At 39.7% G+C, this 27,994-nt stretch overlaps 1 protein-coding gene across 1 annotated transcript in view; it reads left to right on the top strand.

Annotated features, from left to right (window-relative positions):
- The window catches only part of F13a1 (coagulation factor XIII A chain), a 164,889-nt gene that overhangs the window by 49,111 nt on the left and 87,784 nt on the right, over positions 1-27,994 (top strand). Inside the window, exons 4-6 of the mRNA XM_076857889.1 lie at positions 3,140-3,391; positions 21,123-21,241; positions 24,174-24,281. Coding sequence (XP_076714004.1) covers positions 3,140-3,391; positions 21,123-21,241; positions 24,174-24,281 — 479 coding nt within the window. The remainder of the gene's footprint in view (positions 1-3,139; positions 3,392-21,122; positions 21,242-24,173; positions 24,282-27,994) is intronic.

Genomic DNA, 27,994 nt, shown 5'->3' with positions numbered 1-27,994 from the left:
GTATGTAGTGCCATCAGCTGCTGGGAGCACTGCAGTAATTGAATTATGGGTCCCATTGATCTGACAAGATTGCCTGTACTGTCTTACTGTCTACACTTCAACGGGGAGTGGGGGAGGGGGAAGGGGGAGGAGGGGAGGGGGGAGGGGGAGGAGAGGGGAGGGGGAAGAGGGGGGAGGGGGGGGAGGGGGGAGGAGGGGCCGAGGTGGGGAGAGGCTCCAGGGAGCTACAAGCTCTCTGGGGAAAAGATCAACCACATCCCTGAGTCTAGCAAACACAAAGAGAAAGGCTAAACAGGAAAAGGGTGGACACAGTTGCCCTTGGAATAAACATGCTCTGGCCCGTGTGTTCATGCAGGGACTTCTGGAGGCTGAGTCCTATTTATCCCCAAGAGCCCTACTTGGCTCCTGTGGCACCGTGGCAAAAAATCATGATTAAGTCTTCATCAGATTTATGATGGGTATATATGATATTCGTTCTGAATGGTGATTAACTGCTACCCCTAACACATAGCAAAGCACAGGAGTTATCATGTTTCTCCCAGGTTTGCACTGTATAAATCATTATTTTCATTAAAATGAAGCAGGCTTATAGAATTGTACTGTAGTAACTTATAGGACCACCTCCTCCTAAGAATGCTTTCCCTGTGACAATATACCTACCAAAGGATCTTTTAAAGACCTCCATAATGAAAGAGACTAAAATGAAATATTATTTATTTGTGGAGTGCTTTGTAGCTTTTATGTAACGCTATTGAAGTGCGTTAAGTTTTGCTCTTGAAGTTTCTGCTTACAACCAAAATAATTTGCAGACTTATCTTATTTGTATCTCTTTTCAAGGGGAATGAATCTATTATATTTTGAAAAGGTGTATTAATGAAAGATTTACTGCAGTTTAAAATAGCAATGGATTTGATCATTTCTGCAAATTAGACTGTAAATGAAACCAAAAGTTAATGAGTCAAATAATGCTGTTAGGTTGACTTTGTAGACACAGTTCAGAAAACTACTGATAAAATTTAGCTTTAAGATTAAGACCATGAGGGCTGGGTTGTAGCACAGTCATAGGGCACTTGCCTAGTACTCTCAGTACCATGTATAAATAAATAAAATAGAGGTCCATTGACAATTAAAATAAAATTTTAAAGCCTTTCTTAAAAAAAAAAAAAGATTAAGACCATGAAAAAAGAATCCCAAAATGGTGGTAATAAAGAAAAATAGCATTTACCTTGAGATAGCTTATATATAAAACATGATGAGCCTGGAAATATGGTGAAATGACCTGATGCTTAATCTTTTATTGAAATAACAAGTACTTGTTGTGTTTGAGAGATTATATGCAAAGCATTCACATTGTTCTATTATTTTGCCTTTCTATGGGATGGGTAGTATTATTGTCCTTATTTACTGATAAACACAAAGAGAAGAAAGTGGGGGTTTATAATGGTCAATTAATTTTCCAGAAGTTGCAAGGGTAAGATGTAGTCAAGCCAAGATTGAAACCCAGGTCATTTACCAGAAGTCTGAAATCTTAACCATTGCCCATGACCTAAGCCTAAATCATTAATGGGATTGGAAACCAATATATAAAAATAAGTATAAAGATGGTTATATATGGATACCCTACCAGCATATTCCTATTATAGGAAATATCATATCAAAGAAATTGTACTCAGAATCAACAAAAGTAATTTGCTTTATGAGCCCCCAAAATAGAATTGTGTATTAACAATACTTCTATCTAATAGACAAATGCAACTTTTTAGAGGGTAGAATTTTAGGGAACTGATAATTCCAAAGTCCCCTATAACTTTTGATTTTGCATCCAAATTGGTGTTTCTACAACTAGTTTGAATTCACTTTCTGACCACTGTGATAGTTTGAGTAGAATTTGACCCCTTCCCCTCCAAAACTCAAGTAAAACTTAATCCCCATTGTGAGATATTAAAGGGTGGAAACCTAATCTGACTACGTGCTTAGAGGTAGGGCCTCTGGGTAGGAATTAGGATTAGAGAAGATCATGAATGTTGAGGTCCCCATGACGGAATACTGGTGACTTTATAAGAAGGGAAAGAGAGACCAGGACACACGTAGGGTTTGTGTCTCACCAGTGGGTTTCTGAGCTGTCTCAGGTCTCTGTCAACCAGAAGGCCCTTGACCTTAAACCAGAACAGTGAGCCACACTAAGCCTCTTTTCTTTATAAGTGAGCTAGTCTGTGGTATTGTATTATTAAGCAAGAGAAAATTGACTAAGACACCAAAAAGAGTCTCTTTAAGTCTTTTTGTCCTTTTATAAATAAATCTGAACTTCAAAGAAATTAAGAAAACTATTATCGTTAGGGGTCAGACAGAAGAGGAGGGCGAGAATACGAGGTTAAGAGAAGAATCCTATAAAATGGGCTCACTGGGCTGACCCCCATATGCTTTCTTTTTCCAAGAAGCCGTTTACCTGCAGCCCTGCCTCAGTGGACAGGATATGTCACATTCCTCAGCAAACTACCCGTTAACTTCTGGAGAAATCCAGGTCTAAGATAATGTCGAGGGGAGGAACACGGGAGACTTTCATGACCAGATCCTGAAACTCTGAGAGATCAGGATAGTTCCTCCTAATCATAAAATCTGTAAGAATGTGTGGTTAAGAATCCAAATAGAACTGGCCGGCATGGGCCAAGGTGATACAGAATTGCCATGGCAGTGGGACTTGAAAGTCTGATGTCATCTTGCTGTCAGTCAAAAGTCAAGAGGTGGACTTGGGCAAGACTCTCTGGAAACTTCTTTGGGATCCCCAATAAAGTGCAAGAGAGGCACGCCGTCCCTCTCCTCTCCAAGAGGACCCAGTCTCTCCCTTGGGAAGGTCCATTTCCCTTTGCCTGTCCCTTCCCAATAGAGTCATTCTTCTGACTCTGAGCAACTTGTCTGAAATCTTTCTGACTTGATCACAGGAATCAGGGTTTGAAGGGAGCCTCAGTTTCTTGGAGGTACCCAGCTCCAAGCTTGTTGATGGAAAAAAATGAAACTCAAACCCAAGCTTTAGGATTTCAAGCCCTAATGGAGCAATTTCCCCCTTTGAGCCCCAGAGTGAGAACAAAAATGGTTTGTGAACTCTGCTCACTCTCACAGGTCCTTCTGCTCCTTCTCACAGGTCGCTACCCTCAGGAGAACAAGGGGACGTACATCCCAGTGCCGGTCGTGCCAGAGCTGCAGAAGGGAAAGTGGGGGGCCAAGGTCATCATGAACGAGGACAGGTCTGTCCGGCTGTCCATCCAGTCCTCCCCCGAGTGCATCGTGGGTAAATTCCGCATGTACGTGGCTATCTGGACCCCCTATGGCATACTCCGAACCCGCCGAAACCCGGAGACAGACACGTATATTCTCTTCAATCCTTGGTGTGAAGGTAAGGGGCAAAGGTTTCTTTTTATCATTAAAAAAGTCACCTATTTCCAATACATCGACTTTGGAGAGATAGCAGGATTATTCTAGAGGATGTGTCCCTTTCCTACATACACTGTTTTTCATGATTAAAAGAGAAAGATACTAAATTTGTTCTCCGTGTTTATGAGAATTAAAGCTGTATATGGAAAGGTATTGCTGCTAACACATTTATTCTAAGAATTAATTGAAGATTGTTTAATATTGCAGAGTTAGTTGTGGAACTATATGTTGATGATACAACATACAAGGCTGCTGTATGCTATCTCTGTAAACTCAATGGCTTATTCAACTTGACATTCAAAACTAGAAGAATCCATGACTTTGTCTTCAAAACACAGAATGAAAGTCAACCATGTCCATAGTGGAATTTAACTTCTTCATCTCCCTAATTTAACAACAGAAAGCCTAGATGATCCCACAAACTTGTTTAGATGCGTGGTGGGTGCACATTTTGCAAATCTGTACCTTGTAGGTACAAACACATAGTTGTATTTTAATACGCTTCTCCTCAGTCTCTAATGCTATTTTGATTCTTCCTTTGTATCCACTGCAGAAGCTTAACCTAGTTACATTCAAATAAACTCAGTCAAATTCAACAAGTTCTCTATCAATTCAATTTAAGAACCATGTCACACCCAGGATACTCTCCCCTACCCCATCTCTGCCCTCCCATGCCTCCCCGCTGTTCCCACACTTCCTGTGGAGCTGACAGAGGCAAATGCCACATGAAGGGGAGGGTCTACTTTTAAATCTTCAGCAACAAGGAAATGAAGCATAAAAACTGAGAGCAGGAGACTTTTTATATCATCCTACCTTATATGCATTGGGCTCCAATATTTTCCAAAAAGAAGTAATATTATTGTTGATTTTTTTAGAAAAAATAATTTTATTTGTTCCTTTAAGATATAAATGACAGTAGAATGTATATTGGCAATTATACATACATGGAGTATAACTTATTCTAATTAGGATCCCATTCTTGTGGTTCTACATAATGTGGAGTAACCCTGGTCCTGTTTTCAAATACAAGACTGGGAAAGTTATGTCTAATTAATTCTACTGTCCATCCTATTCCCCTCCCACCTCTCTTCCCTTAGTTCCCCTCTGTCTAATCCAATGGACTTCTTCTATTCTTCACCTCCACAACTCCCCTTGTTGTGGGTTTAGCTTCCACATATCAGAACATTCAGCCTTTGGTTTTGGGGGATTGGCTTATTTCACTTAGCATGATATTCTCCTTGTTTAAGAAAGCTTCATTTGTATCAGGGTTGAACTGAATTAGGTATAGATTAGTGGACAATAATGTTTTCTACTCATGTAGAACATAAACCCAATCCTACCGACCTTTGAATGAGCTGATCTGGTAGTGTTGGAAGATGGCATTGAGCTAATCTATTCCCCCTGTTCCTACCCTCCTCATCTCCTACCCAGCACTCCAGACTGATATTCAAAGTTGATGCTAGCTACGTATATGAACTGGGCCATGTGAAGTTCAAAGGTGAACTTCTATTTTTATTAATGACAGGAACCAGGTACAAAGCATTTTGCAAATGATTGGTGCTAATGACACAGATGGGCAGGCGAATTATGTGAATCTGAGGAGAAGAACCAGACAGTGTATTGGGGAGTTATCTGCATCTAGCAAGGAAACATAGATAAAGGAAGAACTGAGAGATGGTATAAAGCCCTTGGAAACACCAGCATTCAGGAGTCCAGGAGAGGAATTAGCAAAGATGAGAAGAGACTGAGGTGGATGAGTATATCAGAAGCAACCTTTTCCAAGAAAATTGTATTTTTCCTAGGTTCAATCCCTGATTTAAAAAAAAAAAAAAGAAAAAAACACCTGTCTTGACCTTGACCTTCAGTCATCTCCATGGTCAGCAGCTTCCAGAAATTTTCTGCTCAGAAAGTTGCACAGACTCAGAAGTAAAGATGCTGTATACAGTGGAAGGACCTCCCTTGATATGTCTGTGCAGAGAAAGAATTGGAGGAAGGTGAGACTTCTACCAAAGAGACCAATTTGGAAGCTGTGGTCCAAGACCAATGTGGTCTATTGATAGACTGGGCTATGGTGGTGGCCGTGGAGGTGAGAAGTCCCTGGACTTAGAACAGAAATTACAGAGGAATTAAAGATGAAAGGTAAAGACAGATGAGTTGACAATAACTTTAGATGTCTGGTTTGGCCAACTGATTTGACGATAGTGCCATTTTCAGAGCTAGAAAGACTGGAGGAAACGGAGGGAATATCCAGGCACGGAACTAAGAGATTGTTGGGAAATGTTCACTTTGGTGACATCTATGGGACACACAGGTGAGGATGCCAGGAAGGGACATAAATAAGTAAATATAGAACTCAAAGGAGATGGCTGAGCTAGTCGTGCAAACATGGGCACCATCAAGATCAAGTGTAACCCAAAACGGACTCAGTATCAGAGGCAATTAGAGTCAAGGCAAAGGAGAAGTCAGCAAAGGAGCTTGAGAAGGAGCAGTCAGTGCGATCCGAGAATATCCAAAGACCACAGAACAGATACGTGGGCTGATTGAAGAAGACGGCGATTAACTGCCAAACGAGGCTGTTGGGTTGAATTGAATAAGAAAAGAAAGTGGTCAGATTTTGTGGAAATATGGGCATACTGGCAATCTTGAAAGGGCCATTTTACTGAAGCCAGGGGGCAGACACCAGGGAGATGGGCATGGATTGCAGCGTAAATGGAAGTGAGAAAGTAGTGATGGCAGGCATCACCACCTCCTTCGAGAAGGCCCTCTGCCCAGCCTCGGTGTTGAGGTGAAGGTCAAAGAAGAGTGTTTTAAAGACAGGAGAGAGAGAGAGTGTGATTTTATGGTGGTGGAGTTCACGGCCCAGAGGTGAACAGTGACTCACAGCCTGCAAGTTGGGACCACCTGGGGAGCTTTAAGACCTCCTCTGCCTCAGTCCTCCTGCCCCATGCTGACATAATGACATAATTGGTCTGAGGCACAGCCTGGGCTTCTGCGATTTTCAAAAACTCTTCCAGTGATGGTTGAGGTCAAGGTTGAAAAGCAAGGCTTTCAGGCACAGCAGGTGGCCTCCCTGCTCTCCAGAACACAGGGAAAATAGACACAATCCCCTTCATTCCTTGGCCTGTGGAAGACTAAATATTTCTGCAAATTCCTGGGTTATATCTGTCTCTGGGGCTATCTCTGTCTCTAGGAATTCTTTCACCCCACTGCTGACCCCAAATAAGATACTCAACCCTTCTTCAATATCAATGTCATTGGCAACAATCAAACCATCACGCAAAAACCCCATGAATGTCTAGACCTTAACTGCAGTTGGACATAACTGTAAGAACTGGAAGGATTTTCTCAGTGGTTCTCAAAGCTAGGGAACATCCAAATCACCTGTAGGATTTGCTAAGACAGATTCCTTTGCAGCATACTTAGATTGAATAGGTCTGGGGACAGGCTTGTGAATTTGCATTTCCAACCAGTTTCCTCAGGCTACTAGAACCCCCACTTAGAGAACTGTTGGTTTACATAATAATCACAAAATAATAATGACAAAACACAAGAGAGTACAATTTACTCTCCTTAAAATCCAATACCTCTTCTCCAACCTAATCCTGATCTCTCTCAACCTTACCACCTCTTCTCTCTCCCTCTATTGATGATGTTCCTTATTCTCCAAACTCCTCTCTCCCAGGAGTAATGCAAAAGGGTTCATTTTTAAATATTATTGTTTGGATTCCTTCAATAATCATGCTTTTGGGGACTACACACTTTTATACAATTCCTTCCAGAAAAAGTCTGGTGCCCAGCTTTTAAGAAGGATTCTTTTTATCTCCTTATCTTAACATACACTGATATCTCTCAAGGAATATTTATGAAGTGAGAGAAAGAATTCATCTTATTTCACTGTCTGTGTGAATTTCCAGCCTAGCACCCAAGGCATAATCCAAAAGACAAGGTGTGTATGATGATCCCCACTAACACAGCTAAACACACAACTGCCCATGTTTTCTACTTGTGTATACTAATGCATAACAAGGGCCCCATTGAGTAACTGGAAAGTGGTTTGAAGGAGGAGTAGGGCCTTTGCCCAAGTGGAACATATAAAGAAGAAAGGGGAACAGTTCTCAGAAGTTGTCAACAGAGAGTCAGGAGGAGCAAGATGCTGGTGAGGTCCAAGTGGCAGCGGACCCTGGGTTGGAAGTCACACCAGCACGTACAGCACTTAGAGAATGTTCAGCTCATTCCTGGGGGCCCTTCAGCCTGCTTTGCCTTCATAGGCAATTTGTCCTCCTTAATCACTAAATCGTTAATGGAGATCAATAGCAATACCACCCTGGTGAGGACAGAGCGGATGCAGGGACAATTATCGCTTAGTTTTTAAGTTAATAGTGCTAACCAGGCTTCGGGTGCATTCTGTGAAGGGGCCACAAAGGCAGCAGGAGTGAGTTGGGTGTTTATTGTGAATTCATTTTGTTCTTCTGACCATGTGGGAACTCTGAATTATTGAATGTATTTCACCCTTTAAATGTCAAGTGTTTCTGTTTGCTAGTCTGGAATTACTACTAGAGTGAATTCTGCAGGGTGTGGATTTCTGGTGGCTTTGCCTAGCTCTCTAGAGTGTTCCTCGGTTATGTTTGGTTGGGTATCAGTTATCTTTGTGGGGTCTTCCTTCTCTTGCAACTTGTTCCCTCCACTTCATTCCCCATCATTTACCTCCTTCAACTTTTTATTCCTAGTATTTAACACAGTCCCTGGCACACACTAGATGTTCAGCAAATACGTGCTGCATTTGATTCAGTAGTTCCAAGTTCATACATTTCGTGTTCCCCATACCCTGTCCTTCACACATTAGTGGCAAATCTCAGTCCTCGCCATCTTGAAAAAGAGTCAAAAACCTATGGCATGTTTGGGGAAGTATATTTTTAGGTGATGTGTAGGTAGATTTCTCTGCTGGCATCTAACACCCAGTTAGCATCTAGTGTTCCTAACTGGTTTATTCAGGGTCATGTTTACATTTTCTTTTAAACAAAGAAATCAATTTTGTTCAATGTGAAAAAATGTAAATAAGTTTCCAATATCTTGAAAGCGTTTAATAGACAGTAAAGAAATATGACCAGCTTGCATTTTGTTATTAAATTCATCCTTAGGCTCTTTGATTTGTAATTATATATGGTCTATTAGACTCCAGGACAGAATAATTTGCCAGGACTTGTATTCTCAGAGGAAGAATGACCTCTGATGGCGACCCTTGAGCCCAGACCAGCATTCATACCCTCAAACTGGGATCACTCATCCATCAATCCAAATATTGATGGTGGTGTCTCCCCCATGGCCCTGACAGCACAATTAACCATGCAAAGCACAACAGTATTCCTTATTCATTCACAAATATCAAGAGTCAAGGCTTAATATAGCACTAGGGATATGGCAGTGAAAAAGACAGGCACAATTTTTACCCTAATAGAGCTGCTAACAAGGATTTTACAAGTGAGCTACATAAAAATCTAATTACAATTGTAAAAGGTACTAAAATAAGTCAGGACATAACAAGAACATAAAACAGGGGCCTCTGACCTAGTTGGGGAGCAGGGAAAAAACAATTGGTGTACCTTCCTCAGCCTCTAGAACAAAGCATGTGAACAATAATAATCAAATAGTTATTTTTCTGAACTTTAATGAATTTTCAAAACAGCTTATGTAAAACTTTTAATCCTTTATTTATTCAAGAATTCTGTTTAATAAAATGATTTGAACAGTAGTCTCCTCTTATCCATAGTTTTGAATGATGAGGTTTCAGTTTCTCAAGGTCAAATGTGGTCCAAAAGTACTAAATGGAATATTTCAGAAATAAACAATTCCATAAGTTTTAAGTTAAATGCCATTATGGGCAGTGTGATGAAATTCCACACTAACCAGTTCCATGCTGCCCTGGACATGAATCATTACTTTGTGCAGAGTATCCACACTATATATGTTACCCACCTTTGGTTACTTAGTAGTACCTCAGTTATCAATAGACTGTCATTGTATTGTAGTGCTTGTGTTAAAGTTACCTTTATTTTATTTAATAATGGTCCCAAAGTACAAAGAATAATGATGCAAAGGAGGTAACAGGGCATAAAGCATGGAAAGACAGGCTAACTCTGGTACTATGTGGTCATGCTGCAGGACACACAGGAAAAAGAAAACATAGTGTGGGGATGGGGGTTGGGTGCTATCCAAGGTTTCAGGCCTCCACTGAGGGTCTTGAAACATATCATCTGCTATGGAAAAGAGAGGAATGCTGAGTCACTTAGAGGCTCATTCATCCCCTGTCTACCAGGTGAGTATCAATCCAGTGTGGCACTGTAATCATCTAAAGGGACCCCAGAGAGCTCAAAGTACAAAGCCATTGACAAGATGCTTCTGGAAGAAGAAGGAGGGTTGGAAGGGTCTAATGCAGAATCACCTTCACCTACTAATTCATGTGGCTTACCATTCTTTCAATGTGGAAGTTTTTATACTCTTCAAAGCATGCTCATAGTTTGTCTTCTAGCTTTTATGTATTGGAAAACACAACCCTTAACTCATTCAGCCTTGTACAGTTGTATAGCATGGAGTTGGTGCATAATGAATGTTTGCAGAACTGGATTGATAACCACCACTGCAAGAGGTCAGGAGTGGATTAGTGGGCTCATATTTCAAGAAAGAAACCAGGCTTAGTAATGTCACATAAACTTCTCAAGGTCACACAGAAAAGTAGGAGACAAACTGGTACATAAACTTGGGTATCCCGACTCCATCAGAGCAAGCTCTTTTAGTTTTTAAACAAAAGTCATTGATATCTGGCCTTGTGCAGGAAAAAGAAATAAGAAACATAGGGCTAGTTGAGCAAATTGGAAAGCCCTGCCCTTAAAAATAAATAAATAAATAGAAACAAATGAAAACCAGGTTGATAGCTATAAGATCAAAAAAAAATTTTCTCTGAAAAAAAAAAAAAAAAGAAGGAAAAGAAAAGAAATTAAAGCATGCCAGCAAGGGCACTGGCTCCCTTAGAGAATATGTACTAAGCAAAGAAGTTCTGACATTTTCTTTGTAGAATTGCTTCATGAATAACAGTCTGCCTTCTGAAGATATCTAAACTAAAAAGTCCTTAACCAGCAAAACTGCCAAATGAGCACCCCTCGAAGAAACTTCTCCGTCTGGCACACTCTATCACATCACGCAAAACATGCTTGCAAGGCATGCAGGGGTGCTCAGCTGCTGGGGAACCGCTTGCCTGTGATTTGTGGACTCATCACACCTTGGAGCTGACTGGGGACAAGGGCAAGACCTCTGGAGTATCCCCATGTCAGGAAAGTGGTGGCTTTGGAATCCTCCAGAACAAAAAGCAATTAGACTCTGGAAATGCCATTTCTTAATGGGCCCCAGTGTTTCCCAGCCCTGGCAGACAGGAAGTTATTCCCGATGTGCCCCAAACACTCACAGCCTGCAGGAAGTTGCCACCCCTTCCGATTTACATGGAGATGGTGACACCAACCTGGAGTCACATTTGCTCCGCAGATGAAACCACTCCCTCCAGGAGTGATTCCAGGCACCCAGCATAGGTCTCCCCTCTTCCTTTGGTGACACCTGGCTTTCATACAAAGGGGAGGCAGGTCCAAGAGATGCCCCATCCCCTCCCCCTTCACTAGAAGACACCACCGTTGGCCTTCAAAGAGGCCAAACCATTATTCCATGTAAAAGATTGGAGACAGAAGCCAACGCTGACGTAAGCTGCCAGTCTCTCAGAAATGCCCCACGTGATGGCCTCCCTGGCACCACAGGCTGACCCCAGAGCTCTTGTTTGCCAGGGGTGGGTCTAATGATGTCAGAAACAGGGCTTGCTTTAACTTTCAAAGAGCATGTAAATAGCAAAAGGAATTTCTCAGCCCAGGCCGTGATGAACGGCCCGCCTTCTCCCAAAGAGGCCCTACAGGTACTAAAATCAATAGGCTCAACATTCATCTTTACGTGTCTGTTACAAATTCTTATTTCTCTAGGTGGGGAAGCCACTGGTCATTTCCAAGGGTGCCTGAAATCAGCCTTAGGAGTCAGTCCTAAAATTTTGCAGCTCACAATTTTCTTTTTCTTTCTTTCTTTCTTTCTTTTTTTCTTTTAACTATCCCACTATTCCCACCAGAGGAGCAGTAAAATGAATGAGATCATCATTCTTTGCTACTTGCCTCATGCAAATTGTTCGTCACCCTGGAACGGGGGTTATTTACAAGGCACTTTGAAGGTCTGCTCTGGTGGAAGGGTCGCTCTGGGGAAGTGGATGGAGACGCTGTGTCCCCTTTGATGGAGCCATGTGTAATCTGTTTTCCTCTTGAATTTTGTTGTGGTGATGATGGTCGTTTGCCAAATGTTACTTAGAAACCAAAATTCGTCATGGTCCATGGTGATTCCACTTCTGTTCTGTGATTATCTATTCCCAAATTCTCTACTCAAGTGTTTGAGAAATGAAGTTCCCAGACCCCACACTTGTGCACAAGCAAACACACACACACACACACACACACACACACACACACCTACCATGAGTAGACCAAACTGTTGGGTTTCTAGAACGTTCAGTTGTTAGTGTGTTTTCCTAATAGTGGAATCCTCCACTTTACTAAGTGGGAAACCAGTTGTCCGTGGAGCAACGACCTAACCTGAAACCAACCCAGAATTTTAAAACAAACAAAAACAACACCAAAAAAGCCAACACCAAAATCTCCAGAGGCAAACCTTTTCCTACTTTTATTAGCCTTTCAAACTCAGGGACTTTTTTATTTTTTGGAGTTTCCATAGTGATGTAAAAAAAAAATTTTTTTTTTCTCCTGGCTCTGGACAACTATATTTTAAAGTGACAGATCTGAATAAAAACAGGGGAAGCAAAGCACTGCTTTCCACCTTCAATCTTATTTTAAAATCATACATAAATTTAAAATTAAAATTGAGGCTTCCCATTTGGCTTCCTTGCCTTGTTGAGGATTCATGATTATGCCCGCTAGGTTTGAGCTAAGATTTAATTCAGCTGCTGGAAGGAAAGGGGTGGCTGAGCATGGAACCACACACCTCTTCCTATTCATACTTTGCAAATTTATGACTTCCCATCAATAATAACCCAAAGCCCAAAAGTAAATCCTTCATTTTCTTGGACTTCTCTCTCCATCTCTAAGCACCTGACACCATCTCCATCTCTCACTCTGGTAGCAAACATTTGCTGGTTTCCTACCATGCACCTGGTACTGTTGCTACCTTAGTGCTGGGTGCTAGGGACACAGTAAACTGGTTCCAGCTAACCACCAAATCCTGGCTTCACCTCTCACTAGCAGTGTGGCCTTAAGAAAGTCTCTCAACTCATCTCTGCCCCAGTCCCCTCATCTATAAAGTGGGGATAAAATAATACTCTTCTCATAGGAACATCACATCACAAGTGAGGTCATTTATTTCTAAAATACAGCATGTCAGAAGTTCCTAGCAAAATAGTGAAGACCAGCTACAAACTTGTTTGATAAATAATGATTCAACAACCATCTCCATGCAGTAGGATGAGAATTAGCCTCAACATCCTTCTGACACTAAGAGAACAAGGCTTAATTTGGCCTGTGCTGAAGAAAATCCAGAGAGACTTAACGAGGGAGGAAAAGTTATGATGATACGATGATATTTATAAGCAAATTCATAAAAAAAGAGCATAGCCCTAGTGTTTTTCAAGAAAAATGAATCCATAAGAGTTGGACTTGTTAACCTCTTATTAAAAGATTGATTCACTTAAATGCAAATGCATTTCTAAAATAACTTTCTAAAATAACACTTTCTAATAATAAAAGAATAATTAGAAATAATGAAAGCATAAAAAAAAGAACTCAGAGGCACCGACTGTTTCAGTCAGCTTTCATTACTATTAAAAAAAATACCTAAGATCATCACTTTAAAAAGAAAAAAGGTCTATTTGGATCAATTTCAGAGATTTTGGTCCGTGGTTCCTGGGCCCTGTTGCTTTGGACCTGTGGTGGCACCGTATATCATGGTGGGAGTCCATGGTAGAGAAAACTGTTCACCTCATGGTGGTCAAGAAGCAGAGAGACAGGAAGAGGCTGAGGACCCAATGTCCCCTTCAAGGGCACACCCCTGTGACCTAACTTCCTTCCACCAGGCCCCATGTCTTGAAGGTCCCACCCTTTAAGCCGGGTACCAACCCTTTAACACATGGGCCTTAGGGGGACATGTAAGATCCCAAGTATAGCAACAACTATAAACATTTTGGTGTATTTCCATCTATTGAGTGTATTCTTGAATGGTTTTCATTTTAAATTGACAATTAAATACATTGTCCTTTTCAAATATATACACATGTAGACAGATATATGGTAAAAAGTAAAATTTCCATTTTTACCAACCTTCCAATCCTAGAGAATTCCAAGGAAAAACCAACTTTGTACACATGTTCCAGATACCTTGCTATAATGTCACATATCTGTGTTCATATATGCACCTGTAATGTTTGGATTTTTAACTGCAAATAGGATTTGGTTATTCTTGTTGCTCTGTGATTTCTCATACAATATGTCTCCGAAAGTTTTCTTTATTAATACATACATATTCTTTTGAATGATTGCTCAGGATGGCTGTATAATAACTGATTTAACCCTGTATTGAAAACAAGATTTTCAGTGATTTGGACTTCATTTACAACCATTTATTTACAACCATTTTCACCATAGCATGCCCTGCTCTATTGGGTATTACAGGCATTTCCTACAAATGTGCTTCAATAAAGTAGATAATTAGAAATACCATTGCTTGGTCAAAGGGAATTCACATTTTAAATTTGCATAGATACTGCCAAATTGCCCTTTTAAAAGTCTTTACTACTTTAGACTATGATCACAATATATAAAGTATCCATTTCTTCACACTCTCATTGGTATTAGATGTTACCATTTGTTTTGATATTTGCCAACTGGGTGAGAAATCATGGTTATATTGTAGCTATTTTAGTGTGTAGATCCATAATTATTAGTGTAGTGAATATCTTTTCATATATTTATTGAGGCTGTTTTTCTGAACCTCTTCTTCTCTGGGACATGTCACCTTAATATTCAATTTGAAAAAAAAGCAGAAAATTAGTGTACAGTGATAAGCATTTATTTGGGGAACCTCGAGTTGAGCTACTCAGGACAGCTTGACTGTCGACTCTGCTTCATTCAGATGAGAGACTCTACCTCTTCTCTCTGCACACCTACAGAGGTGACCACCATCCTTGGACCACCTGGCTTGCCAGGGTATGTTTTTCTCATGGTGACAGCAGATTGTAAAAACACCTGCTCAGCTAACAAGTACATGCAACCCCTGCACTTATCACTTCTACTAATGCCACATTAGCCATCATAAGCCCAAACCAAGGAGGAGAACTGCTAGTTACATGACAAAAGCCATAAACATAGAAATGTATAAACCAGGGCCAAAGCCCAATTTACCACTGGGCAAGTCCCCAGATTTTCTTCATTTTTACCATTTTACTTTTTAAATATTTTTTCACACTATTCCCTTCAGATAAACTTTTGAATTAAAATGCAGAGTTCTAAAACACTCAAAGTGCCAATGTAAAGTGGGTTTACATTGACCATGTAGAGTAATCTGGGTAGAATTTATATGTTTGTAATGTTGAATCTTCACCCAATTAGAAACTTTGGGGATGTTTTCATTTACTCGGATTATGCTCTTTGGCAAAATTTGTATTTATTACAAAAAAATTTCCAAACTCAAAAGTAGAAAAACAGTAGAATGTGTACTCATTTTTAGATCTCCCAGAATCAGCAATTATTAGGATTTTGCCACATTTGCTTTGTCTATCCTTTTCCCTTTAACTTTGTTTTAGTATTTTCAAGCAAATCCAATTCCTCATGTTATTTTACCCCTAAGTAGTTTATCGACATATCTTTTTGAAAATATACATATGTGTATGTATGTAGTTATGTGTATGTTTGTATGACCATGAATATTATATAAGTGTGTATATATATATTACACATGTACATGCATTTGTGATATATCTGTACACACACACATACACTGTCAGGCACACACTATGACATTTTGATCAATGACAAATCACATGTACAACAACGGTCACTCAAGATTGTACTATATACTGACATCTTGGCCATCTTAGTTTGTGTTCATACACTTTATGATGCTTGCACATAATGAAATTGGCTAATGAGGCATCTCTTAGAATGCATCCCCTGCATTAAGTGATGCGCTACTGTATAATTATTACAGCCAATAAAATCAACAAGCATTCTTTAGTATTATTTAATGACCAGTTCTTAATCAAATTTCTTCCTTGTGTAATGAATAACTTTTACAGTTTCTTCGTTCAAATCAAGGCCTATAAATTAAACCTGGTTGCTATGTCTCTTAAATCCTTTCTTCTAGAGCAATCTTCTTCATCTGCCCACCCCAACCCCCCACCACATACACCATGAACTCACTGAAACTGAGCCATTTCTCAGAACAACTGCACCTCTTCTGAATTTTGCTGATTCTGTCTGCTGGCATCATGAAATATGTCTGTCTAACCCTTGTGACATTTTTGGCTAAGCAGTTAGATCTAGAGACCAGATCAGATTCAGCATCAAATATTTGGGAGGTGGGGAGAGCAAAACTTCTTCATAAGTGACACCATAGGTTTCCTAGGGCACTTACCCAATCAAGAGACACATACGTCCAGATTTATCCATAGGGTCAGCTTTTGTTCGTCTCATTTTACCATTGTGAAGTTCTCTTTTTGACAGATGGTTTCAGTTTGTTATTTTATTAGAAATTGTGAAATGGTGACATTCTAACTACCATTCCTTCTGCAAATTTATTAGCATCCATTCTTGGTCACCTTGGGTAAAATTCATATGCCCTCTCCGATTTTCAGTTTTCTAATGAAGAGTTGGTTCCTAGCACTGTACAAAGGTGACCAATGCATTTTTATTTATTTTTTCTTTTCTTTTTTTTTTAATTAGTTGCACATGACAATACAATGATCTTGACATTTGAATCAAATGGGGTATAATTTCTCATTTTTCTGAGTGTACAGGTTGCAGAATCACATTGGTTATACAGACATGTATATAATACAGCAATACTAGTGTCTATTTTATTCTTCTGCCCTTTCTATCCCCCCTTCCCCTCCCTTCCCCTCCCATCACTTGCCAATGCATATTTAAATGATTACAAGTATTAAAATGGTGAAATGCTTAACATGTTCTAATCCTTTGCAGTGACTATTATTTTGGATATGGGAATTTTTCCATCCTTTGCAAGTAAGAGCTTCTTCAAGTTGGATTCTGATTCCTTTATCATGACCCTAGAATCCCTTCCTTGTTTTATGTCAGGAAGAAATGTTTCGGGAGAGGCTCCCATACTTCCTGACCCAGGCCTGTAAACCTCTAGTGAGTGATTCTCTTAAGGAGCCCAGGTACCTATGAGTTGAAAGATGTCCCCCAGCTGTGACACTGTTGGGAGTCATGGAACGTTAGGAGGTGAGGCCCAGTGCGGGGCATGTTCTTGACAGAGATATTGGGATCCCAGCCCTTTCCTGCTTTTCTGTTTTTGCTTCCTGGCTGCCATCAGATGAGCAGCTTCTTCTCCTCACGTGCCCCCACCATGATGTAAGGCGCTTCCACAGACCCAAAAACAATGGAGCCAGCCAACCATGGACCGGAACCTCAATGAGCCCAAATAAACCTTTTCTCCTTATGAGCTATCATCTCAGCTATTCTGTCCAGTTAACAGAAAGCTGGCTAGCACAAACCTCCAGACTGCCGTAATGATGGAGAGAGAGGTTCATGCATCTATTATTTTGATCAAATGATCTCTAGGGGTTTTTCTTTCTCTTTTTCTTTACATAATTGAACATATATGATTTGTGTTTGTCATATAACTTCCTCTTGGTTACATATGCAGCTTGAAGCATTATTTAATGTTCTTCCAAAGTATATTTTAAGGGCTTTATTGTTATTCCACTGTGTGGAAAAATTTGTAGTCTTTTCAGAATGTTTCCTCATTTTCTTCACTTTCAGTACTACTTTGGCAAACAAACTCTCTCAATATCTGTTTGATGCATCTCTGACTTATTTCCATTTGATCAACAGATTCATACTTTAGACCAAAGACTGTGGTATTTTCAAACCAATGACATGATTTCTGAGTTGCTTTTCAAAGTATTGTGCCAATAACAATGCTGACAGCAGATTGTCAATTCCACACACTTTATCTGGTGTTGAGTATTATTAGTTTAAATTCTGCCCTCTTTACATACATATATTTATACATATTATAAAAAATATATACCTATATGTAAAATATTTATTTTATTGTTTTATCAGCTTGCAGTTCTTGTGTTTGTACTTAGTTGAACTTTTTTTGTATGTTTATTTCCCTCTCACATTTCCTCTTCTGTGAATGGGCTGTCCTTTATATACATTCTTTTATATAGTGTATGATTATCTTATCAATTTGAAATTCTTTACACATATGGAAAATTTACTAACATGTGCTAGAACTGCGAATAGTTCCCTATTTTGTGATGTTCTTTACATTTTACTTAATCTGAAATTCATAAGTTTTACATTTACACTAAATAAAATGCATTGATCGTTTCCTTTGTGATTTTTTTTATTACTTTCATTTGGGTAAAACTTTCTCATCTCAATGGTCAAATATGCACATTTATTTTATTTTAGGTTTCCTATGCTTTCACTTTTCGAATTCACATTTGCAGTTTATTTTAATGTACTTATAAAATGTGCTATTCTCTAACAGCCAATTTTCCCAAGTGAATTTAATGAATACTCTAGTCGTTCTCTTTGATATTTCCGTTATTGCATATTAGAGACATACAAAGATATGTGTATATAGTCATATCTATTTCTGGGATATTTATTTTGATCTATTTATCCATTTTATATGAATTGGTTAAAGTATAGCAGCTTTATAGTACATTCTAACATAGGACAAGCCCTTGAACATCTCATATTAAGGGAAACATAACATCATCCTTCAAAACATTTCAAAATGGTACTTGCAGACCTCATGGGACCTAAGAGGGATTCTGTTGCCACAACAAGCATTTTAAACCCATTTGGCTGACTATTTTGCGATAGTCACAACAGTTAAACCACTACAATGAAAGAATAAAAATGCTAAAAAAAAAATACACAAGGAATCTTTCATTCTCTGGGTGTTCAATTCCATCTGGTTAGCTATGTGCATATAAAAGTTCAATGCCCTTAGATATAGTCTCACGCTATTTTCTTTTAAAAATAAAAGTGTTCTTTCATGCATGTACTTAGAGATATTGACCTCAGACACTGTGTCAGTAGTCACTTCTGTACATGTGTCTCTGGCCAGATGTATTTGGAAGGGAAGCTATAGTTTCAGGTTTGGGGTCCTCAGCCTAGACAGAGATTGCCATTAGTGGCTTTCTGCCTCTGGATCACCACCAGGCCAGCTGTTTCCAGGCAGCATATTTCACACTTTAAAAAACTAAGTGGCGGATGGGACACACTTGTTATATAACTCTGGAATCTTCTGGAAAGATAAAACAGCTTTGGGAGGAATGAACTATCAATACACACAAAAACATGGTTGGATGTTTCAGTGATGAAAAAATGGGGAAAATAAGTCCATATGGTGTGATTCTATTTATATAAAATTCTAGGAAGTTTACAGAGACAGAAATATAATTAATGATTCCTAATGCTGGGATGAGGGTAGGGTGGGGAGAGAGAGAGGCAAGAGGAAACTTTGGGGGTGATGGATGTGTTTATTATCTTGATTGTGAAATTGTATGCCTTAAATGTGTGCAATTTATTGGACAGTAAAATTTACAGTTATCTCTGGGATCTGCAGGGGATGGGTTGCAGGTATCTTCCCCAGGAAAACAAAATTCATGAATACACAAGTCCTTATATTAAATGGTATCATATTTGCATAGGTCCTAAGCACACCCCTCCCAGCATACTTTAAATCATCTCTAGATTATTCATAGTGCCTCATACAAAATAAATGCTCCTCCGTAAATAGTTGTTGTATTGTTTAAGGAATCATGACAAGAAAAAAAGTATGCATGTTCAGCACAGACACAATTTCTTTCCAGATACTTTCGATCTATGATGGTTGAATCTGCAGATTCAGAAACCAAGGAGATGAAGGGTCCACTGTATGTGGTGTGTGTATGTGTGCACACTTTAAAAAAAAAAAAAAAACAGGCAAAGGTAGCAAGAGACAGAACAGGAAGAAGTTACAAGAAGGTGCAGGAGAGTAGAAAAGACAAGGAACTACCCAAGGATAAGGTGTTAACCTCAGTACAGCTCAGAATGGGAGTCAAAGTCCATCGGACTTAGCAGAGCTTCTCAGACCTCACTGTGCACAAGGTGCTGGGGAGCTTGCTCACAGGCAGATTCTGCCTCAGTGGGGCTGTGAGGGGCCTGAGATTCTGCATTTCTCACAAGCTCCAGTCAATGCTGCTTCTGGTCTTTTGACCATTCCTTGAACCTTGGGGATCTAGAGCATTCTGTTCAATTTGGCCTCATAAAAATCACTTGGGAGTTAAAAAACAAAATGATAAAATCCTCATGCCCTCGATCGCATCCCACTCCAGACTTTCTGATCTGTTTAATCTAAAGTTCAGTCTGGGGAATCAAGAATATTTAAATCCCCCCAGATGGTTCTAATGTGCAGCCCAAGGTGTGTGAACCACTACATATATATGTAGCAAATCAGGAGGACAGAACCCCCAAAAGGTAATAGAGATAGCAGATGAGCTAAGTCAGTTCAGTATAACAAATCACTCCTGCAGTTAGAGCCAAGGTGGACTCTTTCCAAATATGCAAATGTACCTGAGTATGATTTACCCACACAGTCATACCTTTGTTAAAGACGCTTGACTATATACACACCAGGCCTGGGAATAAGAACCACACTAATGACTAAGTAGGTAGGTGGGGACCAAGGCCTTTCTGTGACAACAGCTACCAGGAAGAAAAGGCCGTGACCCGAACTAAGCTGACCAGGGCACACACACCTACCAACACATCCACAAGGATTTTTTATGAAAAGGAGACCACTTATGGCCTCCCTCCTCCTCCAACCTGATGGACCACAAACGAGGTGTGACAATCAAGACTGCTGTCTTCTGATGTGTCCTATATATATATATATATATATATATATATATATATATATATATATATTAAATCTTCTTCCATTCAGCTAGTTTTCTATTGATGCTAATAGGTTAGAAGTTCTTTTCTGATCTGCCTTACAGATTGGTATCTGCATAATAGAATTCTGCTTCTGTAACTACTGATGCACCAGAATCCTAAAATGTTTAATGAGACTTGTCAATTTAATTGTGCTGCTTGGAACCTACTGAGAGAGAGAGAGAGAGAGACAGAAAGAGAGAGAGTCTGTCAGCATTTTGCTGACAAATGTCATCATCTCCAGACTGATCTCTGCTACTGATTATTTTCACTATGGCTAAAAATATTGGGAAATGAGATGTGCTTAGTGAAACAATAGGCATTTTTTTTTCATTAGGTAGATTACATTGCAGTTTGGTAACAAAATCAACTTGAAAGTATTTGAAAGCAGTCTGGTTTGGTAATGGTCCTTGTGTTCGATTTCGGATGCAGAGGATGCTGTATATCTGGACAACGAGAAAGAAAGAGAAGAATATGTCCTGAATGACATCGGGGTCATTTTTTACGGAGACTTCAATGACATCAAGAGTAGAAGCTGGAGCTATGGTCAGGTGAGCCACTTAAAATTTGTCATTGTCAAGGCCGTTTTTAGTTAATATGTTTTTTTGTCACATACATTACTGCAGGGTGCCATACATCGGTATTAGACAGGTACAGTTTCCTGCTTTTCAGGATCTAAGACTCCAAGACAGAAGGCACTGGAGTAGAGACTTATAAAAAGACAACTGCATAATTTATCAGCTGAAACCACGTATCTTCCTCTGATGACAAATGTTACAGAGACCAGAGATTCTGTGGATGTCATGGTTTCAATTGAGAGATACTTTGGCATCTTAGTATAATGAAATCTCATTAAGTCAAACTAGAATGGATTGGAAACCTCATTTTCTTTTTTTTTTTAAAAAAAGGTGTTTTGATAACAATGCAAAGAACACTGCAAGGTGTGTGTCTGACTAAGACAAGAAAAACTTAAAAAAAAAATTATTAGTCTGAGATGCCACTAATTAAAAAAGAGTATTAGCATTTGAATCAAGGAAGGGCCACTGGACTTTTACCTAGACACATGTTATCAGCTGCAACCTCAAGTTACTGTCTAGATATAAAATAGCAAATGGTATTTCCTTAAGATATTCAAGAATTCAAACTTTCAATTTGGTGTCTTTAACAATGGTGCAGATGAATAATATTTTGCCACATTTCCACACATGAATGCCCAGTCTATGATTCAAAATGCTTTTTTGTTGTTGTTGTTAGCACTACAAGAAAAGCTGAATGTATAATTTCTCAGAGTTTCCTGGCTGAGATGACTGGAACTATGCATTATTTTTCTGAGGATCCAGAAAAACTTGGAATCTCAGAGATTCCACAGAACCTGACTACAACAAGTCACATGACACATTCATAACTTCTGGTGCCTTGCTTTGACCTCCATATGGGATTTCCATATGTCTTTCACCCTCAGCCCCAGGCTGACCACTGGGACTCATGTTGTGAACTCTTATTGCTACCAGCCAGCTTTGGGACAAGCTTCACCCCAACTCCTGACAATGCTGTATCTAGTGTTCAGGTTTGCCCACCTATGTTTCTGATATCCTTCCGAGCAATGATTTTTCCTTGCCTTGTTTTTAGATTCTTTCCTGGCTCCCCAGTTAAAAGCCCTTTCCTTCCTTAGAGACATCGCCTTTGACAACTGTCTATTGTCCAGTGCCTTTATCTTAGATCCCCATTTTCTAGCCTTAAGGTGATGTCTTAGTCTGTTTTCTGTTGCTATAACAGAATACCTGAGGCTGAAACTTTATAAAGGAAAAAAAATCTATTTAGCTTATGGTTTTGGAAGCTGAGAGTCCCAGGTTGGAAAGACCCATCTGTTCAGCCTCTGGAAGGTCCCCCTAGGCTGTATCACAACATGATGGAGAAACAAAAAGAACTAGCCAAACAGAAGTATTGAAGGGCCCAAGCACATGGCGTGGGCTTGCTTTATAACCTGTTCTCACAAAAACTAACTCACTTATGAGACCGTTTATGGCCCTAACTTGACTCTCTTCAGATAGCTAATGGGGGGAAAGTTATCAAGATAAGTAGAAAGGAAAATAAGGAGTCAGGGTCAGGGTGCTCCTGACCAGCATGCCTTCAGGTAGGCACCCTTGATCTCAGGCCTATGGTTACCATCATTCAAAAGAGACCATTAGTTTAAGTCTTTCAGCCAAAATAATAAGCCATACCCATTGCTTGCAGAGATTCAGGGAATAGTGAACTCTGTAAATTTCTTTAACTCAAGAGCCGCTAGCATGTTCACAAACACAACGGAGATGTGTTGCTTTCGAGAACCAGAATAATGAGTTATTTATTTATTTATATAGCTGAAAAACTGGTGGAAATACAGTTACTGTACTCAGTGCATCAGTTTGAGGTACCCCCCAGAGTTGATATTCTAACCAGATTTAGTACAGAAGGAGTTGGTAATTAGCCATAAAAATGGTGGTCTCTGTCATCAGTAGTCAGGCCGGTGACATGCAAGATTCCTGTATTTAAAGTAGTCTCCTCTCGCCGTGTCCTACAGTGTAGGCAGAGACTCCCCATCTTGCCAGCTTATTAATATTTGGCCTTTATTCCTCTCAAAGACAATGCTGGTGTCCCTGTGGCCAGCATTCCTTCTAAGGAAGTTGAATTGGCTACTGGGCTCTGCCCACGATAATGCTGTCTACCTGCTCTAAGCCTTTCACCTTCCCTTGGCCCTGAGGAATGCTCGTTCATCAAAGGTGGTACCTTAGAGGACAGTTGCTGTGTGCAGCCTCCTTCTATTTGGGGTGTAAGCTAAGTGGGCCTGAAGTACCTTTCAGTGACATACCTAGGAGCCATTTATTTTCAAGACACACAAGAACTCATGATACTTCCAAGGTCAAAAGACTTTCGAGTGACTCTGTCAATCAGTCCTTCCTTCACCTGCAGTCATATCTTGGATAGATCTTTTAAATTAACTTGTACAATTTTTCAAAGAATTTTGAGTCAGCTCATGATCCTTGGACACATCTGCTCTCTAGTAGTTCTTTTGTATTTCTAGCCTCCTTTGATGTTCCTCTGTACGTCACTGAAAAAAAAATTTTTTTAAAGAATTTCTTTCTTCCACTTTAGTAGTTCATACTAAATATTCTGGGAGACCACTGTGTAGAAAATACACATTTTTTTAGGCACTAAGTTGTGATTTTATTTTATTTTATTTTCTGTAGAGACTTTTTTTTTTAATATCAGAGATTGAACCTGGGGGTGCTTAACCACTGAGTCACATTCCTAGCCCTTTTTTATTTTTTTTATTTTTAAGACAGGGTCTTGCTAAGTTACTTAGAGCCTCACTACATTCATAGCTGAGGCTGGCCTCAAACTTGCAATCCTCCTGCCTTAGCCTCCGGAGTCTCCAGAATACAGAAACTATCTTGCTTTAAGAGTGGTTATTAAGTAGCTTCTTCATTGTTCCCCCCAAAATAGTTTGAAGATGGCATCCTGGATGCTTGTTTGTACGTGATGGACAGAGCGCAAATGGACCTCTCTGGAAGAGGGAATCCCATCAAAGTCAGCCGGGTCGGATCTGCAATGGTAAGCAACATCTATTGATGGCTGAAAACTACCACATGCACCACTTGCCTCAGCATAGATGACGGTTCATTAAAAGCTGTTGAAATGGTGACTCACACTTAATAGACTTTTATTTGTGACACTCTGACTTATGACACCCTGCATAGCTCTTGAATTCTCTGAGCTTGTCATGTGCTGTAAAACAAAAATTTTATCTCAATACTGTATGTTTCTTGGGCTTCAGACAAATGCTGATGGATATCATCCTATTGCACAGTTATCCTTAAGAACCTGGCAACTAAGAACTGACTTAAAAAAAAATACATCAATGACTAATGAAATAATCGATCAAACATCAAGGAGCACAAAGATGTACAAGACCCAGATTTTCTCCACACTTACACTGGTGTTAAGAGTAAACAATAAATAGCTCTGTAGAATTCTAGCCTCTATAGCTGTGATATCTCACCAGAGAGCTTTATTGCTTATGAAGTGGGTATCAATGCTGCCCAGTCATCTAATAAGGTAGGTGCAGTAGGTATTCCCATGCCACTTTAAGGAAGCAGGGTGATGTCAGTTTGTTAAAAACGAAGCTTCCACTAGAATCCAGGTTTACTAACTCCAAATCTAGACAGGTTCTACATTTCGTGCTACTCTTTGTAGGATATGGTGAGATGTCTTTGAGGATGCAGAGATCCTGCAGTGGGATGGCTGAAAAGGAAAAAGAATACCCATGAGTGGGAAGCTTGGGGCCAGGGTTAGAAGCAGATTAAATGGGACCCTGGGTTCTCATACACTCAGCACACAGCTCTTGGTGGAAGAAATATGTATCACATTTGGTTCAGGAGCATAATATTCCTGAAAAAAAAAATCTTAAAACAGGCTCTATTTCATTAAAGACTGAGAATTTATTTTTAGCAATGTCCTGAAGTTTTCTAAAACATTCTCCCTGCAAGAATTTTATTTTTGAGTTGAGTTTATATATTCTTTTTTGGGGGTGGGGGGGTTACTGGCGATTGAACTCAGGGGTACTCGACCACTGAGCCACATCCCCAGTCCTATTTTTATTTTATTTAGACACAGGGTCTCACTGAGTTGCTTAGAGCCTCACTTTTGCTGAGGCTGGCTTTGAACTTGCAATCCTTCTGCCTCAGCCTCCTCTGAGCCGCTGGGATTAGAAGCATGTGCCCCCGTACCCAGCTATATATTCTTTTGACTTAAACAAAATCAGTATTGCTGACTTACATGTAATTTCTGGTGGTGGTTTTTATTTTTTCAGAACTAAGTTACTTGTAAATTTAGGACATGTGAGGACTTAAAAAGTGGAGGTCGACATTAACCCCCAAAAGTGGTTTTAGGATGAGGGTGCAGCTCAGTGGTAGAGTGTGTGCTTTAACACGGGTCAGGCCCCAAGTTCAATTCCAGCACTGAAATAAATTAAAAGGTGGCTTTGTTTTCTGTTGTTTTTTTTCTTTACATAATGAAAAGACAATGAGTTCTAAAGACTTTGGAAATATTATACTAATCATGGATAGAAATATGTATTAGACCTGCAATATATATTAGATAACTATTTTTCCTACTTCAAAAAAAATTTTTCACTTTTTTCTCTTCTTAGAAGTTACCACAACAAGTTTGCAGTGGGAAGGGAAGAGCTAGGAGTTATTAAATACAAATTAATTCCTTCCTAAGCGATATTTAATGGCATGGCTCTCATCCTAAGCTTACTCACACATTGGGTGTATTTTTACAAATCCAGAAATCCCTGAAACACAAGTCAACACAGGAGGAAAGCGGAAAGGGAACATCTAACATAATGCTGTTTCTAGTGGCCTCTGGCCAAGCAGAAGTTGTTAGGTATGGAATTAAGCCCAAAATGCTATTGCAAATTGCCTTGAATTTTTTTTTTTTTTAATTACAAACAGCCTATGAAGTTCTAATTTGGAAAATGTATATCCCCAGTTACAAGGTTTGGAATTAGAGAGTCTGTCTGGCTTTGGCTTTGGTTGGGTTTGGCTTTTGGAAGGGGAGACCATGTATGTTAAGGGGTAGAGCATCTCTAGTCTTAACTGACCGATTTTAAGCCACATCTCTAGCTCCTTATCCTTGTTCACACACAGAGAAATTGTGATGGTTTGCAAAACCCTTTCACATCTGTGATCTCCTTCAATCCTTGCAACAGCTCTGTGAGTCGTTCCAACATCTATTCGGTTATGGTGATTTTTAAAAACTAAAATATTGAGCCTCCAAAAAGAGAAAACAACCCTAAGAAAAAAGTATCATCTGGTTTTTAATCCTTCAGGCCGTTGGGCTCCTTGTTCACAAATCCTTGAAATTCAAAATTTCGGAAGTGAAATTTCATGAAATTTGATATTTCTTAAAATCATGAAAATTCTGAGTGCAGTTAAACAAAGATCTTGGGGAAGGGAGAACCCTTCAAATTTCTCAAAGGTTTGCCTTAAAAATATGAAAAGATGTATTTAGAAAACCCAGCAGGAGTTCTGAGTTAAGGAGTCTAGCAGGAATCCAGATTCACAGGAGGACAGGCCTCTGTGTGCTCTCCAGGAATGAGGCCCAGGCTTCAGGAGCAACAGAGCTTGATGCACCAGGTGTTTTTGTTTTTAATCCTGAGTCCCTCTCAAATGCTTCACAGCCTGTTGCAGAGACTGGAATTTCTCTCACAGAAAAACCGACCCTCAGAAAGAGATGCACGTGACACACCAATCCTCCCGGAGGTGGGACACAGTGACTTCAGTGCATGCCAAGACCAGGGCAATGGCAGGCAGACTTTCCTAAGAGCAACCGATGCCAGGAAGGAATGGGCACAAACAGCTCTGCCCTAGCTGGGTACCTGAAGAAAATGGAGCTGAGTAGGGACAAGAAGCACATGACCTGGGGCCCTCGGAAAAATTGATTTACTGTGGTCATGGCTGATTCTGGCAGCCATGAAGTTTATCATGAAGTTTTCTTTAAAAGCAAAGTAACAGTAACCCAAAATAACAGAGGCAAGGAAACACTGTGCATGATGCTAAAAAAGCACAGAGAATGACTGAAATTGTGCAGACTTTTTAATAACAATCATATGCACTTGGATTTTAAGTGCACAATCCCCAGCTAAAAACCTTTATGGTCCAGTTTACATGACCTTGACTAATCGTTGTTGAGGCCTCAGATATCAGTAGCTCCTTCTCCCATCCACACCAGTTGTGACACCCGAAGATGTCTTTGGATATTGTAAAATGCTCCCTTGGGGTAAAAGGTCGTTCCTAGTGAGAACCACAGCATTAAATCTCTCTTCATCTCAGTTTTCTTGGCTGTGGGACAGTAATAACATTTTCTCCTGGCCTGCATAGAGGATTACTTTGTTCAAAACCTGCTGGTTTTATTCTGCCAACGAAGAGAAAGTGGAGACAGCATTGCATACAAAGGACCAGGCCCCACGTCAGGAGATAGGACCTTGGACCTTGGATGGGACCTTGGACCTTGTATCTATTTCTGCTGCTAACATAATGTATGAGTTGGGGCCAATAACTCAACTACAAGGTTCACTTCTTCTTAAAAATCAAACTTTGTCTCAGTACTCAAATCACATTTGTAATTTCCATTGACAGCAAGAATTTTGTTTCTTTTTTTTTTTAATTCTTCAAAACAAAGTTCTTCTTTCTTCCGTTTTTCTCCTTTATACATTCAGTATACCCCTCTTATTGTGGGTTGCTGTTACTTTGCTTTCAAAT

Source organism: Callospermophilus lateralis, chromosome 6, assembly GCF_048772815.1.
Source record: "Callospermophilus lateralis isolate mCalLat2 chromosome 6, mCalLat2.hap1, whole genome shotgun sequence".
In the NCBI taxonomy this organism is placed as follows: domain Eukaryota; kingdom Metazoa; phylum Chordata; class Mammalia; order Rodentia; family Sciuridae; genus Callospermophilus; species Callospermophilus lateralis.
This window is presented reverse-complemented; position numbering and strand designations above follow the sequence as displayed.